At 35.1% G+C, this 18,526-nt stretch overlaps 1 protein-coding gene across 1 annotated transcript in view; it reads right to left on the bottom strand.

Moving 5' to 3' along the window:
• Positions 1-18,526, bottom strand: part of LOC136766688 (phospholipid-transporting ATPase ABCA1) — a 287,811-nt gene that overhangs the window by 194,196 nt on the left and 75,089 nt on the right. The window contains exons 10-11 of the mRNA XM_066720398.1: positions 13,720-13,859; positions 10,207-10,323 (exon numbers count right to left, since the gene is read on the bottom strand). Coding sequence (XP_066576495.1) covers positions 10,207-10,323; positions 13,720-13,859 — 257 coding nt within the window. The remainder of the gene's footprint in view (positions 1-10,206; positions 10,324-13,719; positions 13,860-18,526) is intronic.

The raw sequence follows: 18,526 nt of genomic DNA, 5'->3' as shown, positions 1-18,526 counted from the left end.
TATACCAATTAAAAGATTCAAGCTAGATGGCAGTATTGTACTATAACCTTGTGCATGAACCCCCCCTCCCATACACACACATACACACCACCCTCACCAGCAGCCCCCTTCCCACCTCCCTTTTCTTTTTCCTTCTTTTCTTTGCTGCAGGGACAAGAGCAAGGACTACAAATGTACTTGTAGCCAAAAGCAGACACACAGAGTATGCTTTTACCTAGTGGTCAATGTGTTAATACAAATATATGTTAATCTCAATTGAAATAAGGTTGCTATAAAAATAAGGACCCCGTCTGTCCTGCTGAAAGAAACAAATATGATTTCTTAGTGTGATTTATAGTTAGATAGATGGATGGATATAGTGCTCTTTTTGATTCTTGTATAACAAAATATTTTCCAGGAGCTAAATGTAAACATTAAAAAGTTACTGTTAAAGTTAACATTTGTGTTTCAATGCAGAAATCACTTTTTCATAACTTATCCTAATTATCGATCAAGTTTTAGTTTAATGCCACTCTTTTAAGGTAGGAAGGTTATCCCTATGAATTATTCAGCATATTTCATTCATTAGTTTTGAATAATGGCATACATCTTCTTAGATACGTAAGGTGCCCATGTATTTTCAGAGCCATTCAGTGTGTAATTAGACAAAACAGGGAGTTATGCAAGACATGGCAGTTATTGAATTGTAGGGTCAAAATAAAATAAAACATCTCTGAATCACAACTCAGAGATTTCATTAGCAGTTTCAGCGATGAGTTTTGTAGAATGATTTACACTGTGGATGAATTTAGCAGCACAGCTGTGGATCTGGAATTTCTTAACAAAATAGCCCTGTACAAACATATTATCACTGGGATTGCAGTTCTATAAGTGTTGCTAATGTTGTGAATATAACATCATGAATTGTTCTGTCTTCATTAATCATCCGTTTTTGTGTACATGGACATGGATGCATTTGTTTACAATGACAATGTTGTAAAAATGATTGTGTGTATTGTACAAGGCAATAATTAGTGTCAAAGGAGATGAACACACTGCTTTTTTAGGTTTGCTTTGGTGGCTGCTGAAGGTTTTGATTAGAAATTAATTAATTAATTCCAGTGCCACAGATATTTAATACAATTATATATTTCCAAAGAACAGGTGCCCTATGATATAGGTTTTCTTAATGGTAATGAGGGGGAGGAATCAAATCAGGGATTTTACAAATCTCAATTACAACCAATCTCTCACCTAGGAACATGCTAAAGCGCTTGCAAATGAGTCCGGAATGTCAGGTGACATGTGCTAAGAGCAATAACTTTTGCATTGCTTAAAGAATTGTTTTGCGGAAATAATTTGTGTTTGTGGTTAAACCGTTGATGAATTTGTTAATTCTGTGTGTTTCTGCAAAACAAACACAACAATGGTGTGGAGATTGTGCAAATGAGGTGTACCATTTACTAAAACGAGATGAACTAAAGCTACCAGCCTTTGTGACACTTTCAATTGAGTCAAATAGTTAAGAACTCTGAAAAAGCATGTTTTAAACTGTCACAATCCGCAATCCTTTCAAAGGAAATGTGGGGAAAACACATTACCAAGATCAAAAGAACAAATCATGAACAGGTACAGTCTTGCCAGCCACACAATTATTGAGCTACTGGATGATCATGCTTGCATGCTTGAGCCTTAAAAATGATATATGATTTCTGTTTACCCAGCTTGCTGTGAGCAAGAGACTGTACTCATATGCATTTAAAACCTCCTGTTTATTCTGAACTATATTTATAGAAATAGAAAACATTCTGTGAATGTCCAGGTGATTTGTGATTCAAACTTAATAATCATAAATGTTGTAGCAAAGAGTCTCGGGTCAGTCCACGACTACTATTGTTTTAAGAACGATCAAATATTAAACCAACTGAAAGAAATATGGAAATTGCTGGCTATTAGGTAAGGATACCTGGTTTAAATAGTAAATGGATGTGTAAGGGGTGGGATACTCAAACACCGATATTCAGAAAAACTCAAAACACTTTTCCATTGACATCATATAAACAGTGTGCATTTAATAATATTAATTTATTGGCATACTTGTATATACCACATTTTGAAGTGTATATCTATCTATCTATCTATCTATCTATATTCTATCAAGTATATTTAAGAAAAAAACAATTTAGGTCAGTGAGAAAATATGGATGTATCCAGGACACTCCTATTTAAGGAAAACATATAACTATAAAAAATAAAAAAGCTTTTTGTTTTCACAAGTGAACTAAAGCACTAATTGACCTTAGATTAATTATATCAAAATCCTTGACTCAGCTGGGCTAATTAAGAAGACTGAATTGTACAGACCTATAAAAACCTTTATCAAGTAGTTCTGTAATGGTAATAGTCATTTCCTTTAATAGCACTGTCAAAAAACAAATAAACTCATAAATCACAGAACAGACTATCTCTTTGGCTGAACTACTAAGTGCCTCATAGGATTAAAGCCTCATAAAGGACTAATCCTATGGTCTGAAGATCACAGGTTTGAATTGAGCTGGCCACTGGAATAAATGTTGGTAAATGTAGCAGAGGGATAGTAGACCTGCTATACAATATAAACACCCGTCCCTTGTTACTCAAGTGTGGGATTGTGCAGCTATCAGTCAGGTGTGTGCACTTCTCCCAGTAAGTATGAAAGCGGCACTTTTAAAGTAGTTTAACAATAATTGAACACCGTGGCAGCATGTATTGAATGAATTGTTAATGGGATCTCCTTGAATCATGACTAACACTCAGTAGTTAAGTGGGATATAAAAGGATAATTATTTTTGTTATATTATAACTGTAAACATAAACATAACATAACCTCACTAGTATTACAGGATGTTTTGAACATATATTACAACATGTTTCTCTACTGAGATAAATAATGTTTGAAAGACTGCTTCACTACTACACAAATCCACAGCGAAATACAGATTTTGCTAATTTAAGGAAACAAATAAACACTACTTGTTTAGTAGTTTGGTGAGGGTAAGGGTTAATCTATATATTGTTGTGGTTCAAGGAGGAGACTTAAAAACAGTGCATCCAGAAGAATTAGTATTCTGTATTCTTCACTGTTGAAATCAGAGTATGTACAAAGAAGGAAACAAAGTATATCGACTAAAAAAAAAAAATAAAGCCCAGTGTTTAAGACTAAAGGTTATGGCTAGGGTAATGAATACTCAGAATATGCATGGCTCTTTATTACAACTGCCAATAAATTAATTTTAGATGACACTAGAGTAATCTCAGTTTCAGGTGAGCGTGGTTTTCTGAAGGTTTATGCTCCTTCAGTGCTACACTAATCCTTCCCAGCTGCGAGGGTACAAATTATTCAGCACTTACCCATAATTAGTTTCTCATTCCCTCTATGACACAGGATGAGCAGCAATAGAAATATAATTAGAAAGTTCACTTTTTTCATTTTTTTTTTTAAATATGTGGCTCATCGTGTCTAACAGTATGTTGGAGAAATGACGTTCTTAACATGTTGTTTATACATGCCAACTGCAATTGTTGACACTTTCACCCGTAATATATTATCTGACAGCAGTAGCCTTTGCGAATCACAGGACCATTTGTTTATTTGTCTTAAAATCAATTTGTGTAATACTACTATGCCAAACATTAGTGCAAGCATTTACTTAAATACTAGATGGTAGTTTTTATTTAGAGAATCTAGTGATTTATACTACTAACCATACTACTAATACTACTACTACTACTACTACTACTACTACTACTACTAATCATAATAATAATAATAATAATAATAATAATGATGATAATCATATTTTAAAATGGTGTTTAATCATTGCTAAGACATTTTCTAAATGTATGATTAAGAAACCCTATACATGTTTCACAACTGCATTGTTCAAGACTTGTATTCCTGCACACCATATTAAGTTGAAGATCTAGTAAGTAACAGATCTTTTATTTTTATTAATAGAAGTATAAGCGTCATTCTGATGCATTTGTGTAGCCACTACACAGAGAAATATTTTCAGATCAGATGTTTTCACAGATGAATCAATCTGAAAGAACATTTTGTTATTTAAAAAAGGCAGTGTGAAACTTGACCTTTGTCTTAGCTTTCCATTAGTCATTAAAATTGATTGTACCCAACACTTATTTCCATTTCCATTTCAAAGTAATAATCTCATCCCTCACACTTTGTCTCATGCAAAAGTATTACTTTTATTTACCTATATATTGGTTTTTACAGTAGAAGCGCCAATTTTACTCATAGCTAGTAGTGCTGTAGAGGTTTTAATGACTGATTACAGTAACATTATGAAGGTATTATAATGATAGACAAACCTATTTCTTAAATCTATTGCAATATATATTATTGATATATATATTTTATATATATTTTAATCACTAATCATTAATTTTACATATTAAATCATACAAAAGTAAATCCTATACTCAAAATAGTCAAGTAATTAACAAACAAATATATCAACTTAGTTTTATGAGGGTTTAAAATGTGTAGCGCACAATTCATTACCGTCAAAACTATAATACAAGGGAACTATTAATATTTAAAATCAGCTTTCAAAATATTACAATCTATGTTTTGCAGTTTGCAGATGTGCCGCTTTTCTGTGTGGGCCGTGCACATGCCATAAACAGCCACTGGGTTGTCTATGGGTTGGATGCCATATGTTGTGCAGCAATTCAAGGGGCTTCTCCCTTCTAAAACTTTCTCAGTGAGCAATTACATTGTTTACTGTAGCAAAATACTCATACAATACAATTCAAATATAACAATGATCAAGTGATTACACCTCCAATTGATGTCAAAGTTGCCAACAGAAACCTAGACTGCGAACACCTCTCTTACAACAGGCTTACATTATACATCTCTGATGGAAGCTTCTTTCGTGAGTACTGCAGTGAATAATGTAACCACAGATCAAAAAAACAGAAGCACATTTCTGTGACAAATGTCTGAAATCATACAGGTGAAAATGGTTATTTGAAAGTGCAAAGTAAATCATTGAGGAACAGAAGACTAATTGAATTACAATTCAGTAAATCTAATCACATATGATGCAGTAATGAATAACAGTATATATTACAAAAATGCTAGTGAGCTGATTGATATAGATAACAGAAAGGCAATTAACATATCTGTCAATTTGACTGGTATGGGAGGTTTAAGGTAGACTAATATATCTATGTCACTGATGAAACTGCATGTCTAAAATTCCATTATTATTATTACGATGATTTCTTAACAGATGCCCTTTACCCAGGGCGACTTTCAGTTTTCACACAAAATTATATATAGGCCTATATCACCAGCAGCCGCCTTTATTGATCCACTGCTGGATGAAGGCCTCCCCAAGATATTTCTTCTGGTTTCAATATACAGCATCTCTTTTCCAGGTCACGCCAGCAGAACTTCTGATTTCATTTTCAAATTTTTTCATATGTACTTCTTCTTGGTCTTTAATCATCTATTGGGATCCATTCTATGGCTTCTTTTGTCCATCTTCGGTCTGTTCTTCCAGCAATTTGTCTGGCCCATTGCCATTTTATTGAAAGAGTGAAAAATTGAAACTTTTTCATTCTTTCAATAATGTCTTTTTATTCTGCCTCTCCTTGTCATTCCAAACATACATCTTTCCATTCCTCTTTGGGTTTCTGTACCACTTTTGCATTGAGTGACCAGGATTCGGAGCACTAGCAGGATGCACTGGTCAAATACTTTTCTCTTCGGTCACATGGGTAGGTTTCCTTTCAACAGCATGCTGTTATTTCCAAATGTACTCCATCACATTTTAACTCTTCTTTTGATTTCTTCCACAAGATCTCCATCTGGGCAGATGTGTTGTCCAAGGTAGACATAACAGTTGACTTCTTCAGGTATCTTTTGATCTTCTGCAATTTTCTTCATTTTTACAAAGCTACTGAACACAACTCATTTAACTCAAGTTCTGGGGTGCAGTTTTCTAAATTAGCTTCTGAGAGTACCTGAATTGAAAGCTGTATCAACTGTCCAATAGTGAGTAGTGATATATATACACCAATCAGCCATAACATTATGACCACCTGCCTAATATTGTGTAGGTCCCAAAACAGCCATGACCCGTCGAGGCATGGACTCCACTAGACCACTGAAGGTGTGCTGTGGTATCTGGCACCAAGACGTTAGCAGCAGATCCTTTAAGTCCTGTAAGTTGCAAGGTGGGGCCTCCATGGATCGGACTTGTTTGTCCTGCACATCCCACAGATGCTCGATTGGATTGAGATCTGGGGAATTTGGAGGCCAAGTCAACACCTTGAACTCCTGATTCATCAGACCAGGCTACCTTCTTCCATTGCTCCGTGGTCCAGTTCTGATGCTCACGTGCCCATTGTAGGTGCTTTCGGCAGTGGACAGGGGGGTCAGCATGGGCACCCTGACTGTTCTGCAGCTACGTAGCCCCATACGCAACAAACTGCGATGCACTGTGTGTTCTGACACCTTTCTATCAGAACCAGCATTCACTTTTTCAGCAATTTGAGCTACAGTAGCTCGTCTGTTGGATCAGACCACAAGGGCCAGCCTTCGCTCCCCACGTGCATCAATGAGCCTTGGCCACCCAAGACCCTGTCGCTGGTTCACCGCTTTTCCTTCCTTGGACCACTTTTGATAGGTTCTGACCACTGCAGACCAGGAACACCCCACAAGAGCTGCAGTTTTGGAGATGCTCTGACCCAGTCGTCTAGCCATCACAATTTGGCCCTTGTCAAAGTCGCTCAGATCCTTACGCTTGCCCATTTTTCCTGCTTCTAACACATCAACTTTGAGAACAAAATGTTCACTTGCAGCCTAATATATCCCACCCACTGACAGGTGCCATGATAACGAGATTATCAGTGTTATTCACTTCACCTGTCAGTGGTCATAATGTTATGGCTGATCGGTGTATGCCTCTATACATCCCCACATCTTGCTACAAATACTCGTAAGCTAATAAGCATGAGCCCACCATTTGATTCAAGTGTAAATGTGGACATGTTCTGGTGTTCTGAAATACAATAAACTGAAAATAAAACATAACAAAACAAATTATACACTAAACTTTACAAATCTCCATCCTGCAGGGTGGTACAAAAAAATAAATCCATTGTGATCATAATGAGAGAGAGAATACCAGTAACTAATTACAAATGCTTGACAGGAACATTGCACAACATTGAAACAAGTGCCTCGTCTTGTATAGTTTTATGTAACCATTACAATCAGGCTTCCAAGAAAACAGCCAACAATTGCACACAAACTGAAAAAGACTCTACTTGTGTAACTCTGCAAACACATAATAAAATCAATAGAAAACATAAATAGGTATGCATTTATATATGTGTGTAACTAATAATAAAAGCATTCTGGGTCTTTTGCTCTGAAACTGGCTTACAGTCCCAAATATATACATATAGATTCCTTTTTTGACTGATGAAGAAAAAATAAAAGACCTGATGTGTTTATTTCTGGGTAAGATCGTAATGTGGATTATGTTCTTGAATTCCAGTGACCCTAACTAAGGTAATTGAATTCAATTTACTGCAGCTGTATAGCATCTACTTTGTTGCAAACAGGCTCAATCATTAAGTACTTTAAAAAAAAATCGGAAATAGACATTGAAATACAGCAGCACTGCCATAATTGTCAATACATATCATAGAATATATACAAATGTCTACGTTAAACATTTAAATGAAAACTAATTATAACGGCAGTGAAATGACTGGATGATGTAATCAGATGGTGGGTTACTTATCACATAATATATCAAAGGCCGCCTCCACATCAGCACATTTATAATGGGTTAAAATAGCAATGGATGTCTAAAACGTTCTTGAATAAATCAATAGGGAATTCACTTTTAAATGTTATAGGGATAACAGGTCTTTTTGTCAGTAAATTATTATACATGTGATTATCTATGAAATAGCAGTATGCTAATAATACTGACAAAACTAAATGTAATAAGACGTCTGATATATATTTAACCTTGTATGCTATATTATCTAGCCTTTCAACTAATGGGTACTGGCCAAGTGGATCTTTTTGTTAAAACAATTAAAAGACAAAAGAGGAAGGTGATATTTCAAAGCATGGTGCATACGATACACAGAAGTATGCTATTTACAAAGTAGTCATGTTGTTCAGTTCTGAAGAGGAACACCTTTATCATAATCAATGCTTGTTTTATGGTGATGAGTATGATAAGTTATACATGTTGTACTGTATTTGTAAATCTAGGTAGTATGCAAAGTGGCTTTACACCTGTATACTATTTTAGGTAACTTTGTTCAAAAACAAACACAAAAAAAGCATACAAATAGAAAACTAGGACATTAGCTCTTAAGAGTCCCTCCTTACCATTTGACATGAAACATGTTAGCCTGTTTTATTAAATCTGAAGAGCTGCAGCTAACAATATATTAATTTACTTGCAAAGCAGCAGTAAAAGCTCACTCACAAAATTGAAAAAAAAACAATACACTCTTTGCAAAATGGACATACTCTTTAAGTCTAAACAAATAATAGTATTACAGTACTTGCAAAACAGCAGTGAGAGTTAAGTTGCAAATTAAACAGTGTACAAATACAGTTGGATGATCCTTAGCCTTTCATTGTAATTCCTTTCAGAAGTTATTGTTAGAACCCATGAGCTAAAGCAGTGGTTCCCAACCTTTTTAATGCTACGGCACACTTTACTAAGACCAAAAACCTCACGACACACCAACATGAAAAAAAACAAAATTTCCTAGGTATTGTCTTACCTGAATGGCAACAGGTTGCTAAAACTATTTTCACATGCACATGGCATGTAAAAATATGTCAGTAGAAGAGTAATTGAAAGGGCAAATGTATGAAGTGCAAGGAGTGGCCTTTAGTGGTATGGTAAAAAAGTAGACATACTAAATAATTACTTGTAAGTAATACAAATAATTTATTTAGTGCAGGCAGACCAAGACCAGACACAAAATACTATTCGCAGTAAATATAAATTAACAGCAAAATATGTTCAGTTCACAATTTTTTATAACAAGTTAATTCAGCTAAGTGGTTCAACGTAACAAAGGGCATTACAATTGTTGAAAAACTATAGTACACGGATCAAACATGCTATCCTCTCTGTTTTATTCTATTTGATTAAACGTTTTGCAACAGAAATGTTTGTGGAATGAATGCACACCAGAGCTGAGCACAATAAAAATATATCCACAGTTAATTTAAGCAGTTTCATATCAAATAAATAAACCTACCAAAAGGGCAAGGACAAACTACTAATAATATTAATATTATTTATAAAATCTATTTTGTCCACAAGTCCAACCTAGAAAAAGGACAAGCAGTGTGCAAGAAAAATAAAAACGAATTCAACATCTGTCCATTTAATTAATTGCGTTTCAGTACCACTGAACTCACAACCAGCGCGAACCGACTGCACAGCTCTCCCTTCCTTTCTGTTTAGATATCGACTTCAGTTGGATATATCATTTTAAAAAGTCTACAGTAGATGTTTAAATGTTACATTTTCACAATAAGTTTGATTTGATAAAAGATTTGTCAAGTTGACAAAAAAAAAACATAATATTTTTGAGGGGATAAAAATCTCATGGCACACCTGGGGAGTCCTCACAGCATACCATTGTGCTGCAGCACACGGGTTGAAAACCACTGAGCTAAAGCACGGTTTCTGATCAGGCTTCTAATAACTTGTAAGTAATGAGAAAAAGATCTCTCAGCATCCACTGAATGTGTGGAATGGATAAACAACCCATTGCAAGTTTGGCTATAGCTGGTCATCTTTCTCTATGAAGAAACCAGTAGATAGCAGGATCTGCATCATCAGTTGCTGCTGTAGGTGCAGACACGTTATTTAAAAACTAAAATAATACTTGCACCAGAAAAGATGATCACTGATTGGCTAGAGATTATTAAAAGCCATACCAATCCACCACTAGCAAAAGAGAATGTTATGGTGACAATCGTATTGTAATAATTGTCTTTTCTATTTCAGTTTACTTTTCTGAATGATTTTGCAACACAGATGTTGTAATCTGACTCCGTTTTCCAGACATTCGTTTTATGATAACTTTATATCATGTAAACCCTCAATTAATACTGCACTAGAATCATACTGTTTAAATAACTAAAATAAATGTATTTACCCGGAGTGAATTCATTTCAGTGCTTCTCTGCAAAAAATCCCAAATTAAAGGTCCATGAATTTCCCATGCTTCACCCAACTCTTTTAGCATTCCCAATGCTCTGAATGTATGGTTGGCCTGAGAAAAAGGAAAATGAATTAAAAAAAAAATTAGACATTTGTGGAAACTCAACACCACATTATAGCAACAACAATCATTACAAAATCAATCCCACCAAGCTCATATCCATCCCACCCATTACATAAAATATTTAAGACAAACTAAAAGATGGTTTGATCAATCTACCGCTTTTTATTTGGTAAATCGCCCATTGCAAAGTTGCCACAGAGTGCTTCACCCATTCAATTTAGAGAGATTTTGTTTAGGTAGCACATATTGTAACTTGTAAATTAGGACCCTGTAGTGAATTTGCTGCCGTTTGCTTTCACAGGAGTGAATAGGGTATGATTTGGTCTAGCCCATTATTTATTCTAGTGATGTGTTTCATTTATTTAATTAATAAATAGATATACAGCTATCAAAACAGATGCTGAATTTTAAATAACAGTTACTGAATTGCAGATATATGTTTAATAGAGCCTGTACAATTGTAACTGTCAATTCCACATTTGTCTGCAATCTTGTCTCACAGTCTTGGCTTCTGTCTGTCCTACTAAATGGGGAAAAAAATCACTTATTTTACAGAAAATGTTTTGAAGAATTAATTATGAAACCTCAGCTTTGATGTCACTTTGAACTCTGATGTTGTTAGTGTAGCATAAACTGTGACCATCCAGGAAACTCTAAAGCCCAGACTATGTTGTCTAGATATTAATGTGTCAGTTGAAGCTGGGAGCATACACTGTGACTTGTACTGCTCCCATAGGAAACTAATTTATTTTGCCCTGCAGTGTCTTATGTAAATACTCATGTTGTTTACAACAGAACATGAAAATGTACACAAACCATCAGAGGAGAGTGTGAACACACCGTGAGCTGAGGCTGTAATAAAACTGGTATCTGAGATGTTCTGGAGTACACAGTTCCCACAAACAGCTTAATTTCTGGGTATTTAGTTAAACCAGTGATTAACATGATATAAATATCCAGAGACAAGCTATGAAAAATACATGTGAAGATGTTTTTTGCATACATCAAGTTCATATTCATCTCCCCAAAGGAGCATTCTCTGTGCTTGTTCAGTATCGTGCACAAAAATATCATGGCAATATTCAAGGGAAAAGCAAGAAAAAGTATTTCTACTCTTTACACTGTCACTGTGCCCATATGCTGTGTGTGTGTGTGTGTGTGTGAGTGTATAATGTATGAATATAATAAAAAACATATATATATATATATATATATATATATATATAGGTTGGAAGAGAAGAAACATTTAAAATAGGGTTAATGTACACAAAGATGATTGAATATCATGATATAAACATGATCTGAATGATTAAGATTATTTAATTGCAAGATTTTTCAGCCCCTCTTGAGATGTGAAACAAAAATAAATATTCCTATATTAAAGAAAAAGCTGTAATTCTCTGAAAAGCGTTCATTGCCCTGATGTTCATTTGTAATAAATAAGAAAAAGGACGTTTACACGATACTTAAAGTCATTAGAGAAAAAATGAAACTATGATAATGACATCAGATTTTTATAATGTAGTCATGCCATCCAATTCTGACCAAAATTAATGAAGTAAGATGTGCCTTATCATACTACTATAGTGGGAATCTGGGTCATTTGGCATTGACATCAAAATCAACTTCACTGCTTTCACTTCTTTCATTATTCTTTGGTTTCCCAATAAAACGAACTTTTGTTAAAAAAAATCTTCAATGCCATTTTCATAACTTTATAATACTGGTGAAATTGTGAAACTGCATGGAAATTGTGTCACACCAATCTTTACTCTAAAGGATACATTCTCAATTTTCAGTTTTCCTCATATGTAATTCCTTTGTAATTTTTTAATGCATTGTTAATAGTGTGGTTATTCATTTACCATAATGTATTGTACATATTGTATACAGATGTCGACTCCTGCTCACTCACTCTCTATAATATTACTAATAATAATAATCACAAACTGCCATTTTGTGTACCATAAACTATTTGCTTCCATAATCTGAATTTAATGGAAATCAAAAATAATTTGCCTAATAGTTCTATTACTCATCATGTGGATATTGATGATTATTTACAATGTTGTGGTTTATATTCAACAGCTATTCAAAGGTATTTTTCTGTATATTGTTCCTTATACAGGCTCAGCAATACTCACAATCACTATTTATCAGATGGTTTATGGAATATATGCTCTATTTAAATAAACGTGAATATCGATAGGGCATCTCTTTGGCTGTATGTGAATGTAACCCTGGTTATCTAAAAAAGGAAGCACTGCCCAAGTGGGAGGGGTTTCTGTGCACTTCCGTAAGAACCCGATTGAAAACGTCACTCTATCAAAGTTGACATTGGCCCCTGCGTACGTCACTCAAAACAGGTCCCTTCCGACGTCAGCGCAGGTTCGTCCTCTATTGTCGGGAGCTAGGACTCCCACGTGACCTTGCAACCCTTGGGCAGTGCTTCCTTTTTCAGATAACCGGGGTTGCATTTGCAACCCATTGTTATCTTTCAAGTTGGAAGCACTGCCCAAGGGAGAGCTGTTACTGTATAAGGGAGCCTGCCCCAATGCGTACCGCTCCTCAGCAACACAACTCCAGACAGGAGCCACAGAGATGCCCAGGAGCGAGGACTGGAGTCACGCTCTACTGGGAACTGTCTGCAATCAGCATATACAAAGCGGGGCTACAGAGGTAAACCCTTATGCCCTCCGCTTACAATAGCAAGGCCGGCTGCTCTACTAGTGCATCTAGGAGCGAGGCCATATATCTACTTGCACAATATATGGTGCAGGCAATCAAGAAACTTCGCAACCTCTCCGCATTAACATGGCAGTGGACTCCTGATCCTGCAGGAGCGCAGCCACAGTCCCACTGAATAACACAAGCTGCCTATTCAGCTGGAACAGTATACACAGTGTGGCAGCAGGAACATTCATGCTGCCTCCGCGCAGCACAGGAGAAATCACGTTCACTGAACAGTACAGAGTGGCCAGCTCCACATGATTAAGTGACAACGTAGACCCTAACAACAAGGAATCTATCTCAAAGGTATATGATTAATATTTCATAGAAAAAACTACAGGTAAGATCAGGCTTTAAAAGGCAAGGATGAGTTTTATCTCTAAATCCTTGGCTCAGGTGCAGATTACAAAGGATAAAGACATAATTTATTAAGCCTTCACACATGAGCAAGTTCCTACTCAGTACAGGGAGTCATTAAAATTATGATTCTGGCTTGCATGCCATTTAATTTCTCTGGCACATCGGCTGTTCTTATTCTTTGTTTTTTTGATTATTATTGTTTTCAGTATTTTGGGTGTGCACTTGCATTAGATCAAAACAGTTTGTGATGTTTCGAAGACCTGACGCTGGGATAATGTCGTTCTGTGCACTTACCTCTTTAATGATGGTGTTTACTGCAGGAGTGTCAGGGGTATAGAGAATCTTGCCAAGCAGCAATGGGCGGAATGTACTCCACACATACCGCAGTGGAGGTGAGTTCTCCAGGGTAGCAATGAGAGACTGGCAGAAGGCACCTAGGATTAAAAAAATACATATAAAATTACTTACTCACACATGAAGCTGCATGAAGGAAATAATTTAAAGAATGCAACATGTATTTCAGACAGAACATGTTGTGTACTGTAACAGATTTGCAAGTTGCCGTATGCTGGTCTTTTTACTTATGCTTTTTTCTAAAAGCTCTTAATTTTATGTTGACATTGCTTCTCCTGTGAAGATAGTGTCAGCTAATTTTAGTCCAAACCCCCATGAGTCATTGATCCACATTGAAGAAGAAGAAAATGAAGAAGTGAGCCAATAGACCAATAACTGAAAGTAATTAGAACAGAAACTGTATTCCAACCTCTGAGGGGATCCTCCCAGGACGGGTGATTCATATACCCATCATGAGGTTACTGTTTGAACATACACAATCTGGCATTATATCTTCTTGATTAATATATTCAGTTTGTATTTCCAGCAATTCTTCTCTTCGCACATGTTTGTAAATAAATAAATACATACATACATACATATATACATTAATTACGGATTGTGTTCAAAGTCAATTTTCTATTCTTTTTCATTAGCCACATACTTATCTTGCAAGCTTCAACTTCCCTATATATATACTCAGGTAACGACCACATGCACAAACAAAGTAAATCTAACTAATGAAAAGTAGAGAATTGTGTACATAACGAAATTCGAGGTAATCTTCAAGGTATCTTCAAACAACGCATATGGCAAATGCCTGCCATCATCGATGTATAATACAAATAAGAACTTGAATTTCATTATGAACAATATATTTGAAACTATCTGTTTTTCACAGCTGCTGCATAAAAGATGCCTCATGTTTAGTTCTTTGCACATAACTAATGCTTACACCTTTACTCTGAAGCACTTTCAATGACCTAGTTCTTTCATCAAACAGCAGGCTGGATAAACAATTCATGAATAAGCTTTGACTTTTTTTTTTCTTTTTGCAATCATACCAATTACACACTAGATACTTTATCAGAATTAACTGGTTAAACTAGGTATTTGTAAAAACTCCCCGTCCATAATAAAGCCTGATAGCAGAAAATTTGAATTTCAATTTCAAAGGTGTTGATTTATATATAATGTCTTTTTTATGATTATTATTTGCATACAAAAAGATATGCATCAATCACGTAGTTTAAGATTTATGAAATAGGTAGCCAGGAAAAAATAATTAAATGTGGGAAATGGGTGCCTTATTTACAGAGTCTCACTTATTATTCACAAGCTTGGTATTGCTTCATGTTACATACTTTTTCTTGTTTTGTACATGAAGGATCAGTACACTCACACAAATAAATTCCCGCTGTTAAATATGTAAATATTAAGTAAGATAGCATGGGGCTGAGAAGGGAGGAGTAGACAAGAATATCACACTGGGTCTGTAAACAGATAGGTACTCATTGTGGTGTTACACAATTAATTAAAATAATGTGTTCGATTCTGTTTAAGTTTTCTATAGTAGACAGTGACATTACACTAAACTATAATTACAACATTGATTTGTGATTCGCAGGAAGGTCGGAGTTTTGATTATGGTCCAGGTCTTATTTAAAGATCAACTGAACAGTATTTCTTGAAAAATAATTATTAACAAAAACACTTAATTCCATTTTAGTGTGAAGATTATAGTCTGGATTAAATCAAAACCATCAAAAACATGTTAGCTTCTCATATGTGCTCACATTGTTTATACACAGTTGATTTATTTTTTTAAATAGTGAGATTGTTGTGCATAAGCTATGAGAGGCTCGATTCACACTACAGACTTTTTTGTATTTAATACAACCAAAGTTTAGCAGTGCCAGAGAGATCTGATTTAATCTTGCTAATGCTTCTGCATACGACTCAAATCGTTGGCTGGGAATAGTAGTCTTCCTTTTAATATGCGAATCGTTAGATGGAATTAAAAGTTCAACTATATTTTTATCCTTTAAACCACTGTGTACATTTAAAAAAATGTGGAGCAAACATAATGTGGTAGGGCACCAGTCAGCATAACTGATTATTTGATTTGATGTATGAACACTGTATTTCAATGATATTCTCCCACTGGCTGTGGTAGTCAGTTCTTTTGTGGTAATACTTCATTGTTATGGTTCTGGATTCTGGTATATTTTGCTTTTATTGAGAATGATTTTAATAGTCAGCTAGTTGTAAGCTTGTCCATTTTAGAAAAACTCTGTGAAGCGAAGAAAGAAGAGTTCCCTGAAGAACACTGTCGGGACACACAAAATGAAAAGTGTTTAGCCAGTAGACTGGGCGTACTTGTCAGCCAAAAGGGCTTTCAATGAGGTGCTAACTATGGAGATGATGACCTATTACTAGCAGAAGTGGCACAATTATGATAAGGATACCCTTGAGTACAAGTATAATGCACTCTGTCTTCAGTGTTATTTTCGTCTATGTTCTATTAGTCACAAGTAAGGTGCAGGGTAACAGTTATTCTTAAGAAAATGGCTAGCAAATGTACTGACACTTGAATGGCTTGTCATTAATATTAGAAGGGCCTACAGCATGGCTACTAACCAATCCAATTAAATGAACTTTCAAAATCTTGCTTTGAATAAGTGGCCTTCAGTAAAATGTTACAATGGGGAAAAAATGTCAGAAGTATGCCAGATTTCCATTTCTAATTATCTTTTTTTTCCATAGAGAAGTCATACAACAGCTTTTTCTACTTAATTAAATGTTTTACCTCCAGTATGACATGAATGAAACTGATGCAGTTATGAATGAAACTATTCCACGAGTCTTTGAGAAACACAGAGAACCATTACTTTTATATTGAAAGATATTTTTTTGAATGAAGCATATAAAACAGTTCCTATGAATTTAACCACAGATAGTTTTCATGAGATACAATTCCACCCACATCTGTGACAAACACAATCTGAGAGCGATGTGTTTTTTCAAAATAATAATAGAATCGACTAGTAAAGTTTTTTCTTCTGTATTGGCCAAATTAATTGATAAACACCTTAAACATGCAATATCCCACTGTAAACATACAAACTGAATGTTTTATATCAGTTCTCTTATGATAAAAAAGAGCCTTTTGGCAAACCTGCTATATGTCAGTTAAGTGATATTTTGACAGCTTCCTTAATGCTGAGAACAGAGCTGAGAGCAGTCGAAACTAAATTTCTAACTTTTGGAAACTTTTAAGGAGAAACAGAAGCTGCTCTAAATTTAATTCCTGTGAGACCAAATGGAAGATTTTTTTTTAATAAGAAATCTAAGGTATTAAACCATATTAAACCAGTAGAATAAGAAAAGACAGTTCTAGCCTCACATTTAAAATCACGGTAAGCTTCCATTAAATATATTACAAAAGGCATTCAGACAGTCCTATCTCCAGCGCTAATGGATTGTAACAGAGGTCAAGAGTTATGCACAATGCATGTGGTGTAATCCCAGAGAATACAGAAAAAGCAACTTGCAACTTGTTACAGTGGTTTTCTACCAGTGTGATGCGTGGATCAGAGTTGAATGTATTTCAAGGTGGAATGGTTGCTGCCATATTGTATATATGACCTGTAACATTACTGAGATTAAGGTGAATATTATACTGAACTGGTGTAACCAAGACCACAGAGACCAACAATGATGAAACTGAACAGGCCTAGCACAGTGTGAAGCTTCTGATGAAAGCTGTTATCTGGGAGATCAATGACTGCTTAGGTGTGCATGCTGGAGGGAATTGTGGTCATGGTCTTTGCTATGGATACATAAAATATTATTTATTCATATTAAGATATACTGTAGTTGTCAAAAATACAGAATGTAGAGCTGCATTATCTTTGCTGAATATATTTCTTGCTACACAATACCAAGAATATTTATAATTTGTGTTTGGAGTTTCACTATAGCAGATCTCCATATGGTCATTGCTGTATTTTGTAGTTTCCTCAGATGAAAGCCAGAACTGAATTACAGTGACAGCAAACACATTTGAATTCACCTTCAAACTTCATTGTACACTATATGGCTACAGTTATGCTCACGGTAGTTTTGAAAGAAATTGAAAAATTGCTGGGAGGCCCGGGCTTCGAATAACTATGGAAATAACTATGGAAAGATGGAAACTATAACAAACAATGAGTGCAAATTATGGCATTAGGACCTTGAAACTATCATAATTAATAAAACAAGTTAAACATGCTTTCTAATGTCGAGTACAAATAGTGGGCCAAGCAGAAATTGTACTATGGGTTAAAGCTTCTTTATTTATGTTTAATTAGCACAACAAAAGAATTTCCAAAACAACTGGAGTATAATAAACATAGATATGGTGCAGAATTGTATATTTAACTAACATCATCAGATAACCAACTCATAATTATTTATTCTAAAGCAGCATTAATATGAATTCAGAATATTTTACTGGATTACATAACAAATCATATCATTCACCCTTGTGCCAGTCTCCCTAAATTATTGCCTTATTGGATTACAGTGACAGTAAGCAGCTTTACATTCACCTTCCAAGTGCAATGTGCATTATATTACAATTCTGCACATGTGCTCTTACTTCAATAGACATTCAACCTACCCTCCACGATCCCAATCAAAGAATAACTGTGAACAGTAGAAAACTGCAGGAAATTGTGAGAATAAAGAATTAAAGACCAATGTGAGTACAACATAGGCCACA

Source organism: Amia ocellicauda, chromosome 13, assembly GCF_036373705.1.
Source record: "Amia ocellicauda isolate fAmiCal2 chromosome 13, fAmiCal2.hap1, whole genome shotgun sequence".
Lineage (NCBI taxonomy): Eukaryota > Metazoa > Chordata > Actinopteri > Amiiformes > Amiidae > Amia > Amia ocellicauda.
The sequence above is the reverse complement of the archived record's forward strand: the minus strand, read 5'-3'. Positions and strand labels throughout refer to the sequence as shown.